This window comes from Malus domestica, chromosome 13 (assembly GCF_042453785.1).
Source record: "Malus domestica chromosome 13, GDT2T_hap1".
In the NCBI taxonomy this organism is placed as follows: Eukaryota; Viridiplantae; Streptophyta; class Magnoliopsida; order Rosales; family Rosaceae; genus Malus; species Malus domestica.
This window is the reverse complement of record NC_091673.1, coordinates 8,261,456-8,280,148: the sequence shown is the minus strand read 5'-3', so window position 1 is coordinate 8,280,148 and position 18,693 is coordinate 8,261,456. Positions and strand designations below refer to the sequence as shown.

Genomic DNA, 18,693 nt, shown 5'->3' with positions numbered 1-18,693 from the left:
TTCGACGATAAAAGGAGTAATTTCTACACTCTTCTGAGTTACTCAACTCCCCTAAAGAAGTACTCATTTCATGTCCTTCATTGAAAAGATTATGAAAATAACCTCTCCATCTGTCTTTGACCGCGTTCTCTGTAGCAAGAACCTTTCCATCCTCATCCTTAATGCACCTCACTTGGTTTAGGTCCCTTGTCTTCTTTTCCCTTGCTCTAGCTAGTTTATAGATATCCAACTCTCCTTCTTTGGTATCTAGTCGCTTATACATATCGTCGTAAGCCGCTAACTTAGCTTCTCTCACAGCTTTCTTCGCCTCTTGCTTCGCTCTTCTATACCTTTCACCATTTTCATCAGTCCTATCCTTGTATAAGGCTTTACAACATTCCTTCTTAGCCTTCACCCTTGTTTGTACCTCCTCATTCCACCACCAAGATTCCTTTTGGTATGGAGCAAAGCCTTTGGACTCTCCTAATACCTCTTTTGCTACTTTTCGGATACAACTAGCCATGAAATCCCACCTTTGGCTAGCTTCCCCCTCTCTATCCCACACACACTGGAGGTAGGGGATGACGCGCGTGGGGGCGCGTAGCACCGTGCCCTTCTCGGCGCGTGGGGGCGCGTGCGGCGATGAAAAATTATTTTTAAAATATCTTGACGTCCATGACGTCGAGTAGGTCACTATGGTATATTCATATACCCAAATTGAGCAATGTATGAGAAGTTATTAGCTAGTTTTGCCTATATGTTTTAAAATAACGTTTTTATAGTTGTTTCACATATATGTAAGACCTATCCTGAGGACGAGTGCATTCAAGGGCGTCACGGGGGTTACGACCCTTCGACATACCAGTGATTGGGCAGTTATTTTTTGTATATGCCTATATACTACTGACTTTTCCCAGAAATTGAATTTAAATGAAAGTATGTTTTAAAATGCCATGCATACATATTATATGAAATATTTGAACTAGTATTTGATGCATATATGTGAAATGGTGTTGTAGACGCACATGTGAGTATCAGGTGAGTTAGTTATTGTTTATTGTTTGATGTGATTTATGTTGAGAGCTCATAACCTGCACCCCCGGTGTCAGTGCTTGTATTATTCACCCCGCACCACACGCTCACCTTGGATCCAAGTAGGTGCATGTCGTATAGACCACTAGAGGTGGTTTCGGCATGTCGTACAGACCTTTAGGGGTGGTTCCGACTTGTAGGTGACTTTAGATTGTTATACAGCTGTTGATGAGAGAAGCACTAGAGCGTATTCTTACACCACTCTTGTCGTACAGACTACTTTAGGTAGTTCCGATTTGTGTGCAGAGTAGTGCCGTACAGGTCACAGTTTGTGACTCCGGCTGGATTCGATATTGAGCTATAGAATTAGCCGTACAGGACAGCTGCAGGGTCTCCGATTGATTCCATATTTCACCTGTTATATTGATGCATCCTTATTATGTTTTGAAGCATAGCATGGCATATTTTCCTGAAAAATTTTAAAGACTTGTGATTCGAATTATTTGTTGTTATATATATACTATTTTTTTATGGGAAAGTATACAGGTTTTACAGTGAGGGATTAGAAGTGTTATTAAATGAAATATTTCCGAAAAGCTTTGTTTTACTGACCCACTCAATCTTGTTTTACGCCCCTCCAGGTTCTAGTTAGCAGTGTTGGTGGCTCACGAGGATTCCCACGGCGTTCTGACAGACTACTTAAATGTAGGACTCACCTTTGGGTGTTGTAATTTAGGAATGGTCCTACTTGACTGCACCTAGTACTTATGCTCTGATTATGTGTGTTTCACACTTAAACTCACTCTAGCATGTTATTCAGATATTATTGCTAGTAGATGGTTTTTATTCCTTTGTATTTTTTTTACCTTTTTACTTCCGCGTCGCACTTTTGGTTACGTCACACCCACGTGACGGCCAGCACGCTCTGATTTTAGGATCGGGATGTGTCACATTAAGTACCAAATAAAATTAATAATAAAACTCAAATTTATCAATAAACTCACACACTATAATTAAACCCTAGCATCACTTTTTGTTCATCCTACATAACCCTAATAGCTGTTATAGAGAAAAACAAGTTTTTTTTTTTAATTTATTTTATTGATAGATGGTGATTTTGAAGTTTTAAATCCTCCAATTAAGGTATGACTCGATTTATGGATATTTTATTTGTTTGATTTAACTTTTTTTAGAGTTTAGAAGATGAGCATTTGGGTTTCAATTTTTTTTCTTCAATCTCTCAAAGTACCCTTTGTTACACTTTCTGCAACAACAAATTGTTGCAGACACTCTCCCGGTGTCTGTCTGCACCCCAAAACACACTCCAATACGATTTCTGCTACTGCTGCTGGTACATGTATGGATGCTGCTGTCCTGTGTCCACATGCCTTCCAATACGATTTACATTTTTCTTGTAACTAATCAATGTTTGAAGACACTGATTTAGGAAATGAATCATCTACAATCACTCCAGATAAAGAATTAAATAGCTAACAAATCCACCTTACCTGATACCTGATACCTTTTCAAAAGCTAAAATCATTGGATGGTTGCACAAGTCATTAATAAAGTTAAGAGTCAAATGAGTGTAAAGATAAATTTGCATATTGAATTAGGTTTGTAAGGGTATTTTAGGTAGTAAATTTGGGTTTAAAGATATATTAATAGTTTAGTTAAAAATCAAATAGGTGCAAAAAGTAAGTTGGATGTAGAAAAAGGTTACATGGCTTTAAATAAAATTTCCCAATTAAAAAAGAACAAAATATTGGTTGGCATTTTTAACTTTGATATTTCACTTTGTATTTGTCCCCTGTTTAAATCAAATTACTAAAAATAAATTTAAAAAAAATTGAACTATATATGTTTGGGCTTTTTAGGGTCAACAATATCTCTTCCTCAGATCCCTCTGTCGCACCACCCCCACAAACACCCTCACTCATTTCCTTACCTGTTCTTGGCCCAAAGAGGCTTGAAAACACCGTCAAGCAGATGGAATTTTAAAACCCAGAAACTAAAGAAATTAAAAACCTAGATGAAATCTTTTCGAATTTTCAAATCCTATCATCGATTCCCAATCAAGGTTCTAAAACCCAGATGAAATTGTTCCAAATTTGTGCGTTGGTGGTGCGAGTCGTCTCTTTATGGGCATCACCAATTATCAGATAACAAAGGTGACATGGAGAATAGAGATGGGGAGAACAAAGTTTGCCAGAGGAGACCGGAAGAACACAGCGAGAGAAGGAGACGAAGCAAACGGCGGGGACGACGTGAGAGAGTGCCCAGGTAGGGCGAGAGAGAAGAAAGGGAGCCGACTAATTAATACGCCCATTTTGGACTGGTTTACTAAGAGGGTATATGCCATATAAAATAAATGGATCGGATTAAATTAGTCCAGTCCAATTTAATACGGGAGGGTGCTAAACATCCGACTTTGTATTAATAATTATATCCGGTGTTATTAAACGGCGTACCGGCCTAAGTGTCTAGATGCGGTTTGGTGGAGAAGTCCTTGGAACTATCAATAGGCGACATTAGGTAACTACTCCTACATTTTTACAGATTAGCGGACTTACAATTTCTTTTTAATCTCTGCATCGTACATTTTGATTACGCGAAACAGGAAACTACCGAGGCACATTGTGACAGCCACTTTACAAGTAAGTTAATTAACTGTCCTCTTATCAACATTGATTTTTCCAACTAAAAGGCGACTCAAAATCAACAAGGTTCTTCGCTTTGTGAGAGTTGTGGGGAATGTCTGTGGTACACAGCCTTATTCTTGCTTTCCAAAGAGGTTGTTTACACGACTCGAACCCATGGTCTTTTATCACAAAGGAGCAACATTTCGGTTGAACCAAGGCTCGCCCTCCTCAGATTAATTCATTACTGTAAGGAACACTGTATAATTTAGCTACAGGCTCAATAGTAATTTGATTCGGTTTGTTTCAAGCTAAGCAGTGTGCAGGTAACAGAAGTACTGCAATGAGCAAAGTAAAAATAGTGAAAGGTGTTGGCTGGGAAGTTTCCGCCGTTGGAACATGTTAATTTGATTCGGTTTGACTCTAAACGTGCTGATGTTCTCGAACTCGTGGGAATCGCCAAGTTAACATCAGTTTCCCCGTTAGGAGGAAAGCACGTCGAGTCCGTAAGCGTTGGCATGTGCAAGGTGAGCTTCAATTTTGTGCTACACGTTAATCGCTGTACTCGACAATGTTTTATATAGTACAACGATTACTCTAGGAGGAAAAAGGAGGATTGTACAAGGCATCGATTCCGTTAATTCAAGCAAAACCTTGAATTAACGGAATTGATGAATGGAGAGGACAAGCTCTGTATGCAATTTAAGCACCAGGATTCCAAGCCTACTACAAAAGTAGGGGATTTCAGTTCCACCTTATCACTTTGTTTCCAGTTTGACATGTTTGTATCACCTGATTGGTTTTCAAATACAAGATTTAAGTTAGAAAACTATTAATTTGCCACAAATTTACAAGCTGCCTTCAACAAATCTACTTTAATTAAGCAAATTTTACATAGACATCGATCTGATTAACCAGATTGGAAACCACATTTCTTTGGAGGGCCATCAATTTGTTTAGCCATCTCAACGGCAACATCTGTCGTTCCGACGAAAAAATCAACCGGACGACTACCCAAGAATACTATACATCTGTCGTTCAATGCGAACAGTCCCGTGTTATTACAACATTAGAACTCAAATTTAGTGTTCGTAGGTCAGACAACCAGCAATTGTAGGAAAATTAGTGACCCAGTGCAATCTCATCATCAAGAGAGAATACCTCCCAATATGTGACTTGAAGAACGCTACCGAATCTCTCAACTGGCACAAAAAATTGGCAGGGTGAATGAATAGACAAGCCGCATGCTATGAAGAACGCTATTGAATCTCTCAAACATTACCCGCAGAATCTGTGGGTGTTGTGGGTACCTATATTTCTTTACCCCTTTAAGGGTTGTCACTATAAAAAAAAAGGTCGTACCCAGTGCACAAGGCTCCCGCTTTACAGGGTCTGGGAGAAGTGAATGTCGGCTAACCTTACCCCCATTTATGGAGAGGCTGCTCCCAAGTCTCGAACCCGAGACCTACCGCTCATGGGCGAAGGCACTTGCCATCGCACCAAGTGCAAGCTCCTGAAATCACTTTCTCCTCCGCCACCAGTCTGGTATTTTCAACCTCCGGCTTCTATGTACAGAAAGTTTGACGGCAGGGAGCTTGTTCTTCACCTGTCTCCACAGCATATTGACTGCATCCTCTTTCTCTGGGGGGTAATGGAATTCAAAATGGTTGGAAATATTCTGTAGTGTCCCCCACATTTCAATCCATCTCTCCTTTGAAACATTACGAAGCTGATTAACCATGTAATCAGGTTCCAAAGCCTCTTTGAATGAGAAGAATAGTGAGAATTTGGTGTAGTCAATTTCATCCTCAAACGGGAGCTCAATTTCATCGCTCACAATGACGGGAACACAGTGGCTCACAATAGCATCAAATAGGCGACAAGAAGACGGAGTGTCTCCAGCCGGATGCAGACAAAATTTTGATAAACGCATCCGTTGCGTAGACTGATATAACAGAAAGAAAAAAGAATGAGATACATTAGAAGATACACTAATATATGAATCATTACTCAAACTTATGATGGCTACCAATAAAATCCTCACATGCAAAGGGAAAATTAACCCTCTGAAGGACAAAGCAGATCACATGAAATGAATGTAAGTTTCCATGCGCCTCCAACCTGCCCGTCGTCTTTAAGAGAGGGTAAAAGGTTTCAACTATGAGCATAATTTTAAAACTCATTTGCTTTGAGTCCCTCCAATGATTACCTTCCTCATCCATTTTTCTTTAATAAAATGAAATTAAGGAATTTATGTTTGCAATCATTGCATGGAGATATCCAGGTTGAGACTACAAGTAGAAGGAGTACGGTATGCACAGAAATAGTTTTAATAAGAAGGCGAAAGACCATAAAGAAACGAAAATGATGTCAAGGAAGACAAATAATCATTTCCAGTGACTAGTGTGTAAAATCCATACTTTCCAGGACCAAGAAATGCACAAAACAGTAATATTTATGAACCATTATAAGAATCCATACTCCATACATACCGATTTTATGTTATCTCCTGTTGCAACACTCCGCTCATAGTGAACATCATTGTAACCAGCTAAGACTTTAGCCAATTTAACACGAACAATGCCTTCCTGCATATAATGAGACCAAAGACAATCAACTACAGATCAAAATACAAGGTTTTAGGACAGGATGATTTTATTTCAAGCAACTTTTAAGCTAACATACATCTTTCCTGTATGTCCTTCCCTGGAAGAAAAGAAGTGTAGTGCGGGACTCAAATGGATCTGGACGGTTATCGTCTGTAAAGGAATCCACAACGTGCACATATGGAGTAACCACATCTTTGCTCAGATTTGACATGACATGAGGATACCTTCCAAAATCTACAACAATCTGAATTGATGCATTGACCTGTGGCCGAAGAAATCTGAAAGCATTCGGATGTGTCATAGGGATAACATGGTCTCTCCCTCCAGATCTTTGCCAGTACTTTGATTCCCCCAAGATTTTCAATAAATCTACCTGAAAACACAAGAAACTAAAAATTAGTCATAACAAGAATATTATAGCACACACGAAAAAAGGTCAATTGGACACACAACTAAGACCTATATGACATTGACTTTTAAAATAGCTAGCACTAGAGGCAGGACTTGTATAATTTCAGAAGCTGGTTGATGAAGACCAAATAAAGATTAAAAAGTTGACAGTAGAACCAGGACTACCATTCTACACAAAAAGCCGCAGAATTAACTAAGCAGCCATCTAATTGGCGAAGCCATCATCCAAACACATTCTAAGTTCTTTCGACAATTCGTTCTACCTTTTTTTTTTGTACAAATGTCATAAATCAAACAAGTCCCGGGCTGTGAATTCGATATGTCAGCTACAAAATAAAACCCTAGTTGTTAATCTCTCTTCTATATTCAGAAAAACCACATCTTTCTCAATTTTCAGCAGAAGACCATGCTCAATTGCCTATATAACTATAACGTAGAAATGAAACTTCAATTTCCAAATATATGGGACAAACAAGCTCGATCAAGGCATCAAAATTCGATGTTTTCGACGACTCAATTCAACACAAAACTATCAAATTGCTCCAGAAGAATTGAATTGACTAATCCACAGATGAACATGAACACCAAGAAACAAAACGCAATTGATTACCTGCAATTGGCGATCAATCTGAGTAGCCGGGTCGGTCATGTTGTGCCCATGAGTATTGAAGCTCAACGAAGAGAAAAACGGCACAAAGAAGGCATCGGCCAATTCCGGATCAGAAACCCTAACCGCCTCTCTCCCATCACCGCCATTACCGTCGGACAAAAGAGAGCCCATCATCCAGTACTCAACACTATGCTGCCTCTTGAGCCCGGAATTCTTGGGCCACGGAGGCCAAGTCCGGGCGGTCACCGGAGTCTGATCGGTGTTCCGGCGGTTCATAATTCCGACGTTGAAGCGGCGCGGGAGATCGTACATGTAGACTTTGAGAGGCGGGGAGGTGGTGGCGCAGAGAGACTGGGCGGCCGGCGACGGCGGCGATGTTGGGAGGAGCGGGAGGAAGTAGGATCGGACGTCGACGGTGCCGATGAAGATTGAGTAGGTGATGAGGAGGAGGAAGGCGACGATGAGAGCGAAGGCGGCTTTTCCGTACATTTTGTGAGATCTTGTGTTTGGCATTACTGATTGGGCGGGCAGTCTAATAGTACCGGGACTGACTAAACTATGCGTTTGATTTGGTTGAGGAGGCAAAACCGATGGGAACAAAAAGCACTTTTCAGGCCTTGGGCCTGAAGCAAAGTAACCATTAAATTTGGGAGGAACGAAAGAAAAGAATTTCTAAAGCGAACAGACTCAACACTGAGTAACACCTTTGTGTCTCTGTCCAAGCCTGAATTAATCATTAATCCCATCATTTGCATTAAATGAAAATCTTGCTCGAGCAAATTAAATGTGTTTATCCATTTATTCTGTGTCAAATACCGTTTATGGGAGACTTATTTAACATTATGGTTTAATGAGTATTCTTTTTTACTTGTAAGTAAAGAGATTTTAAATTCGATTCTTGCTGAAAACGAATTTGAATCACATTATTATTGCTAGTTTATTGTGAGACTTAGGGGAGTATATTCAATTGAGAATGTGAGAAACTTTAATAGATTTATCGAAATCTCATGGAAAGAGATAAAATTTGTGGATGCTTAAAATATATTACAAAATCTTTCCAATTCCCTCTAATTCCTCAACTTTCTCAAATTCTTTAAACTCAATTTTTAATTGTATACATCTATAATGTTATAATTTTTTTTAAATCTTAATTGAATATATTCAGATTTCTAAAAATTTTAATAAATTATTTTAAAATTCTAATTGAATACATCTTAAATTCCTAATTAAATACTCTTAAATTCATTAAAAAAATTATAAACTATCAAAATCTCAATTAAATACACCATAATTAGTACCCTTACTTTTATGAACTCCTTTAAAATCCCACAGATTTTCTTAAAATCTTTCAAAAGGTCCCAAAACGTCCAAACAGCCCGCAATTTCCAGAATTTCGTATTAGTGGCCCGCCTCGAGACAATCACGTCGTCCCTTAGCGGGGAAGGTAGTTCTTTTCGTACGCACTTCTCCATTCTCCGACTTCCTTCACCTCTCCAAACCAAAACCCACCATCTCCAGTGGTTACCCCGCAAATCCGCAGACTCACCGACTGCAGAGAGATCGGGAAAAAATGGCTTTGGGTTTCAGCCCAGGCGACGCAGCCGGCTTCAAGTTCCTGCTCATTTTGGTGGTGACGTACGGCCTCATGGCGGCGCTGGTTCACTCCATACTCTACATGCGCTTCATCAAGCCGCTCGAGATCGACGCTCCTCTCGATCGCTTCTCGGAAGCCAGAGCTGTCGAGCACGTTCGAGTCTTGACCCAAGAGATCGACGGCCGCCAGGTGTGCTCATTTTTCAATGCCTCACTGCATTTTTCTCCGTTTTTTGTCCAAATTGAAGAAAAAACAATTTGAGATTTTTTCTGGGTTTGATTTGAATTCGCCATTGTTATTGCTATTGGAGAGATTGGGTACACTTTTTGGTTATGGGTTGAGGTACTTATTTGCAATTTCATAATTTGTTGATAGGAAGGGCGTCCTGGCTTGACAGAAGCTGCTCGATACATTACAGGGCAGTTGGAAATGATAAAGGAGCGAGCTGGGTCCAACGTTAGGTCTGTATAAACTATAAAGATTGCTTCTTTATTATTTAGTCATTGTTCTTTGGAGTTCCGTGATGATGGTGCCTAAATTTTTATACGTGCAGAATTGAGATAGAAGAGTCCGTTGTTAATGGAACCTTTAATATGATGTTTCTGGGCCATAGCATTTCTCTTGGTTACAGAAACCACACAAATATTGTGATGAGGTAACTATACACATTTTCAATTACTTTAATTTCTTATCAATATGCTGCCGGTCTCAGTTTTGTCACAACTTATTGCCGTTGTGATAAGTATCTATGTTTTGTTTGTCAAAGTTATAGGAATATAATGAGTAATGTAGTGGCGTTGATGTTTTCATCATGCTGCAGTTAAGAAAATGTCACTGCACATTAAGTTTTATTCAATGGCAGGATATCATCGAAATATTCACAAGACAATGAACCGTCAGTTTTGTTAAATGGACATTTTGACAGTCCACTTGCTTCCCCAGGTGCTGCTGATTGCGGTTCGTGTGTAGGTGGGTAGAAACAAACTTTCATTTTTTTTAATCATTTCATGCATGTTCATGCCATTTTCTTTATTTTCCTATTCTTTTGCAGCATCAATGCTTGAAATAGCGAGGCTAATGGTGGATTCTGGATGGATTCCTCCTCGGCCTGTTATTTTTCTTTTTAATGGTGCTGAAGAGCTTTTCTTGTTGGTAAGTTGTTTCCATAATATTTAGTCTGGAAATTGAATCATTTGCTACCAATTCAGGTTTTATATAGTTTAAAAAATAAATAAATAAAGACAAATTTTGAGCTTTTTATTGGCATCTGATATGTTTAAGCTCACTGGAGGTGATTTCTTACCCTATTAGGGTTCTCATGGCTTCATGAAGACACATCAATGGCGTGATACCATTGGGGCTTTTATAAATGTGGAGGCATCAGGGACAGGCGGTCCTGGTAGGATATCATCACTTGTCAATATTATCTTCTGCAACATGTTTAGGTGTTTGTTTGACTTGTTGCTGCTATTCCGGAGTGTCACTAGTTGATGGCTATTGCTTTTCCTTTCCCTTGATAAATTAGGAGCAGTTTTTCACCTAGAGGCCAGAATACTCAAACTACCTTGCTTGGATGACTGAATTATTGTTTAAGTTGTCTTGAACAGATGGGATGCATTTGCTTTGGGAAATATCTTTTCCAGATGATCTCTTGATGTGACTTTATTGGCATAAATATTGATTACAATCTGGAATTGTCATCTTTACTACAGAAAACATGAATTTCATTTTCATTTTCATGGATTTGTCAAACTGGAATTTTTTGGTGCTGCAACATTCTCTGTTGATTTCTGTAATCTTGATTTTTGCAGATTTAGTTTGTCAATCAGGACCTGGTTCCTGGCCCTCTCAGGTCTATGCTGAATCAGCCATATATCCCATGGCACATAGCGCAGCTCAGGTTAATATTTGTCTTTTCCAGTACTTTTTATCACTTTTCATTTTGATGGGTGCAGTTTATTCTCACTTGCTCATTCATTTGATATACATTGTTGTGTTTTTAAAGTGATTAGTTTTGCCTACTGATAAATGCATCAGCTAAATTTTTCTGTAACTCCAGTTTCATATTGATAATGAAAATGGATAGGTGTGATATTTTTTACTCACTTGATTCTACCCATTATAACGCTATGATCTTCTAGTACCTTTAGAATATTTAGTGGCAATACTAATTCAGATAATATAGTGTTTTTATTTTTTTAGTTTGTCTTATTTTATAAGTTGACATGATTATGTGCCATCTGCAGGATGTTTTTCCTGTTATTCCTGGAGATACAGATTTCCGGATATTTTCTCAAGATTATGGCGACATTCCAGGCTTGGATATTATCTTTCTTCTTGGTGGTTATTTTTATCATACATCCTATGATACAGTGGAGAGACTATTGTACGCATTACATCTGCTATTTTGGTACATATTTACTTAATTTGATTTTTCGAACCACTTTGTCCCTAAGCACTTCCTCTGATACATTCCAATGCCTCCAGACCTGGAAGTATGCAAGCTCGTGGAGAGAATTTGGTTAGCATAATTAAGGCCTTCACCAATTCTTCTAAGCTACAAGTTGTACATGAAAGAGAGTCTAACGGATATCAGTACGACGGAGAGCATGCTGTTTTCTTTGATTATTTATCATTGTTTATGGTACGGTACAAAGCTGGTGATTTGTGGTATTTTCATGATACTGTTAATTTGACATGTCCTCAGCTGATATGTGATACTCGTCCTCACTCTCTAATGATGAATATTTCAGATATACTATACACGGAAGGTAGCCATGCTACTTCACAGTATTCCTATTGCCATCTTCTTAGCCATGCCCATTTTTTCACACAAGCAGAATCGTGGGCTCCTTTCTTGTTTTTCAACTTTCTGCGATTTTACGAAAGGTAAATCCGCTACTTTTCAATTTGAATACCTTCATGCAACCTTATTGCTAAGAGTCCTAGTTGTTGCACCCGAAAATTTTGGTTATTTACTTGGTGGGCTGGATTCATTATTTACCTCACGTCTGTCTTATTGTAAACTTTGACATCTTATCAAGAATTTTCAACATTGTTGTCCAATTTGTTAATTTTGCAGGAACGATTTTCCATGCCACTGGGATTCTTCTGGCAATTGTATTTCCAGTTATCTTTGCCATCCTGAGATTGCTGTTCACTAGTTGTGCTATGAACTGGTGGGTTCATATTTTGTTGAGTTTAACCTTATAAATTATAACCCTGTTGTTTTTTGAAATAGCATTGTGCTTTTCCGTAAGGATTTTTGTATGAGTAGCTTTTTATCAAAATTGAACTTTTCAGTAGAATTTAATTACGCTCATTGATCAGACACATCAGTTAAGCACATACCATTGATGAAAGGGCTGCCCATTTTAGTCAATGGTTTATAGTGATTACGGATAAAGTTCTTTCCAACTCAATTGAATTAGTGTGCCTTTCTTGGTTGAAGTTCTGGATCATATTGTATTCGTAAATGAAGTTAAAGTATGATTTCTAGTCGACTAGTTGTAGGTCCTACAAAAAGAAGAGAAAAGAACTCTTATCTAAGCTCCTGATGTGTATTTTGAAGATGCACTTTATACCTTGAAACTCTCACTGACCTTTTTGGTCAAATGCAGGTTTGCTCGTCCATATTTGGCTTACTTGATGTTCATTCCCTGCTCACTTGTTGGTATGTTGATTCCCAGAATTATTTGGAGTAGCTTTCCCCTCTCGCAAGATGCATCAGGTCTCAAATCTTTAAAGGAGGTACTCTTATGCACCAGACAAGACCAAGTTTATCTTTATTTTTCAATAGAAGACGGTTGTGGAGAAATGTTTTTTCTTTTTCTATGTATTGGTTGAAAACTTATAGATTTCTTTTAATTCTCATTTATTACATTCTCTTGTCTGTCAATCAGCTTGCATTTACTAAGAAAAGATTTTGAAGCTATGACCTGTAAAGTTTGCATGGGCTTATATTTCTACCTTATAGATTAATTTGGTGGTATCATGTCTCTAATTCAGTCTGTAGACCTATTGGGTAATGCCTGTGTATATCAGTAATCCCAGTATGTTAAGTTAGCAAATAAATTATCATACGCTTGAACCTTGCAGGCTTTATCTGATGAAGCGAGGTTTTGGGGAGCATTTGGATTCTACGCTATATTAACGATGGTAAGTGGCATGGTTACCTTTTACTTCAGATGGTTTCACTTAAAAGTTTTACTGATCACTTAAAATGGATGAATCATGAACTTAAGTTGCGTAACTCATATTTGTTTAGTTAACCCTGAGACAGCTAAAACTATTTAGTGAAAGCAGGCTTACCTTTTAGGTGGGCTCAGTGGAGGCTTCTTGACTTTTTCAATGTCCGTATCTATGCTTCCTGGATGGATTTCATATTGCTTATCAGTCAAGTTATTTGGTCGCCAGTCACTCAGGTACTGGTTTCCACAGTTCTTAAAGTTATAATGTTACTGGTGTGTTTGTGTGTTTCCTTCCTTACAGTTCTCATTAACATTTTAGTCCTGTTCTCACAGTTCGAAAAGACATTACAGTTCTTTAACTGAACATATATCATTTCTCTCAGGTCAACATTGTTTTACATGTTACCTATAGTTCCATGCCTTGCATACTCTGTATATTTTGGTGGATTTCTTTTACAATTTCTGGTCGAAAAGCTGGGTATGATGGGTGCTTTGCCACCTCCATATGGTTAGTATTTTTGAAATTTCATTCTTTAATGCTGGTATGTGTTACCTTCACATTTAATTTATTGTACTGTTCAAGGTTTTTTGTGCTTGAATCAATATATGGTCTTCATTTGGATCATAATTCTCTATGATACTTTGTGGTTTGTGCTTGTAATAGAACAAGATCATTAAGATTTTGTTGTTAAATATGGTTCATTCTGATACTTCGAATTATGCTGCAAGTACTTTGGATTCCCGTTATGCAAAAATTCAACGAAAATCTTCTTTTAATCTTCAGTTATATTCTTGCAGGTTATTTTATTCCCGATGTTGTGATGGCAGCAATAGTTGGAGTTGTGACTGGTTGGTGTGTAGGCCCTCTGATACCTATTTCTGGTCGCTGGTTAGCTAGGTCATCCGTTTTGCAAGTTTTGCTGCACATTAGTGTGCTAGGCTTGGCTTTGTCATCTCAGTTCTTTCCCTACAGTGTGGACGCTCCTAAGAGGATTGTTTTCCAGCATACGTTTCTTACTGCAGGTATCCAAGCTAGCGAAAGCTAACGTGTTATGTGATAGTTATGATAGATGATGCAGGCCATGGTTTTTAAAATGTTTGCAAATCCATCCAACTAATATTAGTTTCAACTAGTAGTTATTTATTTCTTTACTTTTCATCTTTGCTTTCCTTTATGTTGGATTTGTTAGGTTTTTCCAACCCATGATAAGTTGTCCTAAGTCTATAAGGAATTATAGTCTTAGAGGATTAAATTGTTTTCCCAATTGGAGTTAGTTTCTCAATTGGAGTAGGTTTTATAACTAGTTTCCAATTAGGATTAATAATCCTTATTGAAGAAGACCTTTATTATGTCTATATAAAGGGGCTATTGTACTAGTTTTTGATTTAAGGGGCAAGTTGTGTGCAAGAGAAAAGAAAAGAGATAGTGTATTTCTTGTTCTTGTTCTTTCAGGTTTTTCGTCAAGTCCTAGTTCTAGAGATTTGGTTTGATTTAAGGGGCAAGGTGTGTGCAAGAGAAAAGAAAAGAGATAGTGTATTTCTTGTTCTTGTTCTTTCAGGTTTTTTGTCAAGTCCTAGTTCTAGAGATTTGGCAAGATTATTGGTTGTACTCATTATTGATATAGTGAAAGATTGTTGTTGCTGTCCTGTGGACGTAGGCACATATTGCCGAACCACGTAAATTCATGGTGTTATTTATCTTGGTTATTTGTTTTTTTATTTCCGGAGTTTGTTCTAGTTTTTCCCATTCTTAAACGCGATATTCTCAACAAGATTTATCCTACACCCTATGCAAACAGTTTTTCTTCTGTGTGACAGATGCAAATCAGGTTGTGGAGTCCAGCTATGATTTTTCTGTCGTAGATTCCAATTCTTTACTTTTCCTATTCAAAAATGCACCGGAGGCGGCAAAGGAATTGCACATTAGTTCAGAGTTATCTTTTAAAACTGCAAATTTATCTCAGCGGGAGAATTTTATGGTATGTAAGATTGTAATGAGTTTACGTCAATTTACTATTAAAGACAGCCTTCTATGACCTTTTTAATCACTAGTGCTTATCCTTGAGATTGGATCACTCATCCTAGAGTATTACCCGTGGTCCTCGTGTCCTGCAATCATTGTTCTTTGTATCTATGATCTATTACCTGAATGATCTTCTTACCGATGTTATCTCAGCAAAAATATGTTTATACTCTCTCACTAAAAAATCAAATATAAGTCCTCATTCCAAATTCTTCCATTCAAACTAGCCTAAGATGTACTCGAGATTCAAGAGCAACCCTACAGCCTTACTGTAATCCATGGATAACTTGTTCATGCACGTCAATTGCTATGTTCAGTTAATTGTTGAATATTAATTTGAAACATGGGCACCATGGATGAAAAATTATCTGATGGCCTTTTGTATATATGTTATATGTTTAGGGACTTTTTCCTGTGTCGTTTTTGTTCTCAAGAAGCTTGAAGTTCCCTGCAAAAAGTGATAGTATTTTGAAGCAATACAAACAGTTCCCCCATCTGTCTACTTATGAGCCACATAAGGTTTTCAGCGAGGGATCTCGGAGAGTATACTTGCAACTGTCTTTAGGGTGAGTAAAACAAACCACCACATTCATGACCTACTATTGGATACAGAATAGGCTTTCTATATGGTTTTTCTGGATTATTCTTTTAATTTTGGTTGCAAGTTTTAAAGCTTTTTGTGATACCTTCATATCAGTTCCTTGGAGGAGGTTTGGGTTACCGTCCTCAATATAACAGGCCCTTTATCGAGCTGGTCATTTGCAGACAATACACTTCCAGGTAACGGAAAGTCTTCTGCATTTTTATTTTTTGATAGACACCTTTACCTTTTCACACAGTGTACGCTTATGCTTGAGAAAAATTGGAACAGCTACTGAAACAAATGATGGAGGTCCACCGTCATATATATGCCGGCTTAGTGGAGCTAGCTCTGAGAATTGGAACTTCTGGTTAGAGGTAAAGCTCTTTCAACTGGTGTTGGTTTATTTTCTTCCAGCTCTGTCCGTTTCTAAAATTTTGCTTTCGATATTTGCAGGCTAGCGGTTTTGAAGATTTGAGGGTTGATGTTGCTGTCATAGACCAATATATGGTTGACGAAACAAAGAAGCTGAGAGGCCTTTTTCCGGAGTGGGTGGATGTCGTTGCTTACTCGAGCTTCTTGTCGAGTTATATCTTCTAGTTTTATTTTACCACCAGCAATTCCAGAAATGCTAAATACAAGTTTGAAATATTCATTCATACATTCTGCAATAAGATTCTTAGCTTCTGGTCGCATTACAAAATTCGAGTGCTTTAAAAACACGTATATCAAATCATTAACGCGACATAACATAGAAACACAAAAGCGATCAATCCGCTAAGGGCGCGTTTACATACATTTTCGGGAATGAGACGTGGAAAATATGGTACTTGGACGCTGCACACTAATTGTGCAGCTATCACCATCGGTTGGGAACAAACCATACGAGTGGTGAACGAGTTCGTGAAGTAAATCGAAGAACTCGATTTCTGGAAAATCCCGAGTTGATTGCGACATTGCTGCTCTATTTTCGCCGAAACATGGCGCCCGGCAACCCAAGCGTTCCACGTTCTCCCACTTCTCATCAACAAAATTCAACCTATATACAAGAAAGCGCAAGGTAAAATCTTCGAGACTTGGTGGGTTATTAATCTTATAATCGTCATCATCATAAACTTTGTTTTTGTAGTCTTTACCATTTTCAAATTTTACCTCTTTACTGTTATCAAATCATGCTTACGTTCCTCTCATCAGCAAAATAATGTGATTATTTTCTATTGGTGACAATCACATAGTTGGCAAATTTAGTCCGAAAAATTGGTCGACCTTACGTTATTCTTTGTTATAACTAATCTAAGCTGTGTACTGTACAGTGTAGACGAAAACAAAACATATTTAGAAGCTTCCACTTTATTCAACTCACTGTGGATTGGGAACAATCCAAACGGGTTCCGAATTATCATTTCTGTTCCCAGGCAGTCCAGATTTATAGAGCGACTTAACAACTTTGGTTTCTAAATTGTATACTCCAAGATGAAATTCAAAAAAATCACAAGACCGCTCATCGCGCACCGAGTCACTCACCTCAGCTGTGAAGTAAATCGAGTTTTCTTCGAGCTCTGGCAATTTATGGGTGGATAATGACATAGCTGATAGATTTTCGACCAGAAATATAGCACGATCGCCCAAAGAGTCAACCTTCTCCCACCTTTTGGCATCAAAGTTTAACTTGTAGACATAAAAAGGCACTGATATTTCATCCCAACTAGGGTAGAGCAACGGTCCGTGCTCCACAAGCAAAATCTCACCCATCGACTCCACCAACCGATGCCTTATGCCGTCGCCATCACCGTAAACCATTTGCGCCATCAAAGGTTGTAACTCCATGGTTTTCTTGGGATGATTGTAGGTTTCACCGAAGTCCCAAACATGAACTGAGTGGTCGCTGCATAATGCAAACAAATGGCAATTGTGGAACACAATCTCACAGTACTTATGTTCTCTAACGAAGTCTAGCTTGGTCCACGCAGTGTTACCTCCGCCATGCTTATAGAATGCTAGACGTCCTACACCCCCGCCGTGACTCGCCACCACAACGACAAAGTTGTGGTTGCGAGAGGGGTTGCAGGATAGGACAACTTTGGAAATGAAAGGAACGTGCAACGGAGGAAGCGTCCGACTTTCACCACAAATTGGATTAGCAAGGTAAATGATTTCTTTGAATATCTCCCCGGCTTTCGGATTCCAAATAGCTAGCCACCCATGTGATGATCCCACACACTGAGACCAATAAAAGTCGTCACGTAAGCCTCTAAACACATTCCTCTTGATCCTGTAAACCTTTTCCTCAGCAAGGCTAAAGAAGCAGCCCTCCTCCTCCTCCACATCAGGATCACTTGGGAGGCGCTTCTTCCGGCGTTGAGCGGGGAGCATGAGCCATGGAGATTGAGGCAGTGGTGTGTAAGATGGGCCGGAGACATACGATTTTGCAGCGTGATTCCAAGAAGGACAAACAGCTTTGAATCGAAGGGTGTGGACGAAATATGAGGGAAGCTTTTCCAGGAGCAACTGCAGTAATTCTGGTGGGATCTCAGACCACCTTGGTAATTTAGTAGAATTTGTGTTACTTGATCTCATCCTCCTCCGTGCAATGGTGGAGTGGTTTCTCAGACACCTTTCCGATGTTTTTTGTTTGTGGCTGCATCATTTGCATTTGTTAATTAGGGTTTTTATCTGTTCGGAGGTTGGTGGTTTGCTTTAGGCTTAGGGTTTACTTTTATTGGGCTTCCATTGGTGCTTATATTTTGGTATTTGGGCCTACCTTTTTTTTTATTGAGAATTAATATTGTATGCGGGTCCTCTTCACACATTCATTTTTCCTTCACACATATTATTGTTAATTTTTGTCTATTGATTTTGTTCAATTCATTCGATTCGACCACCGAAAATTAAGAAGAGTGTGTGAGAGGTAAAATTGAGTGTTTGAATAACACCACTGCACCACCCTAAATTAATAATTTCTATTTCTCTTTCGTTTATAACTGCTGCTCATGAAAAATGCTAGAGACATCACATTTTTGCACTAA

The 18,693-nt window shown here is 38.6% G+C and overlaps 3 protein-coding genes across 3 annotated transcripts; 1 reads left to right on the top strand and 2 right to left on the bottom strand.

Moving 5' to 3' along the window:
* Window positions 1-4,465: 4,465 nt before the first annotated feature.
* Window positions 4,466-8,004, bottom strand: LOC103452132 (probable arabinosyltransferase ARAD1). Its single transcript, XM_008391625.4, has 4 exons — window positions 7,281-8,004; window positions 6,336-6,632; window positions 6,143-6,238; window positions 4,466-5,595 (listed from the first exon to the last, which is right to left on the bottom strand). The coding sequence occupies exons 1-4, from the start codon at window positions 7,791-7,793 to the stop codon at window positions 5,170-5,172; spliced, it is 1,332 nt and encodes a 443-aa protein (XP_008389847.1). The 5' UTR covers window positions 7,794-8,004; the 3' UTR covers window positions 4,466-5,169.
* A 584-nt stretch (window positions 8,005-8,588) lies between these two features.
* LOC103452131 (uncharacterized) lies at window positions 8,589-16,370 on the top strand. Its single transcript, XM_008391624.4, has 21 exons — window positions 8,589-9,063; window positions 9,250-9,335; window positions 9,428-9,529; window positions 9,737-9,843; window positions 9,926-10,026; window positions 10,186-10,273; window positions 10,686-10,774; window positions 11,121-11,260; window positions 11,362-11,518; window positions 11,628-11,763; window positions 11,957-12,053; window positions 12,495-12,624; window positions 12,973-13,032; window positions 13,180-13,298; window positions 13,448-13,572; window positions 13,863-14,087; window positions 14,883-15,043; window positions 15,490-15,653; window positions 15,785-15,867; window positions 15,959-16,044; window positions 16,124-16,370. The coding sequence occupies exons 1-21, from the start codon at window positions 8,851-8,853 to the stop codon at window positions 16,265-16,267; spliced, it is 2,613 nt and encodes an 870-aa protein (XP_008389846.1). The 5' UTR covers window positions 8,589-8,850; the 3' UTR covers window positions 16,268-16,370.
* Window positions 16,371-16,999: 629 nt separating this feature from the next.
* LOC103452130 (putative F-box protein At4g17565) lies at window positions 17,000-18,342 on the bottom strand. Its single transcript, XM_029091326.2, has one exon. The coding sequence runs from the start codon at window positions 18,242-18,244 to the stop codon at window positions 17,027-17,029; it is 1,218 nt and encodes a 405-aa protein (XP_028947159.1). The 5' UTR covers window positions 18,245-18,342; the 3' UTR covers window positions 17,000-17,026.
* Between the last annotated feature and the right edge of the window lie 351 nt (window positions 18,343-18,693).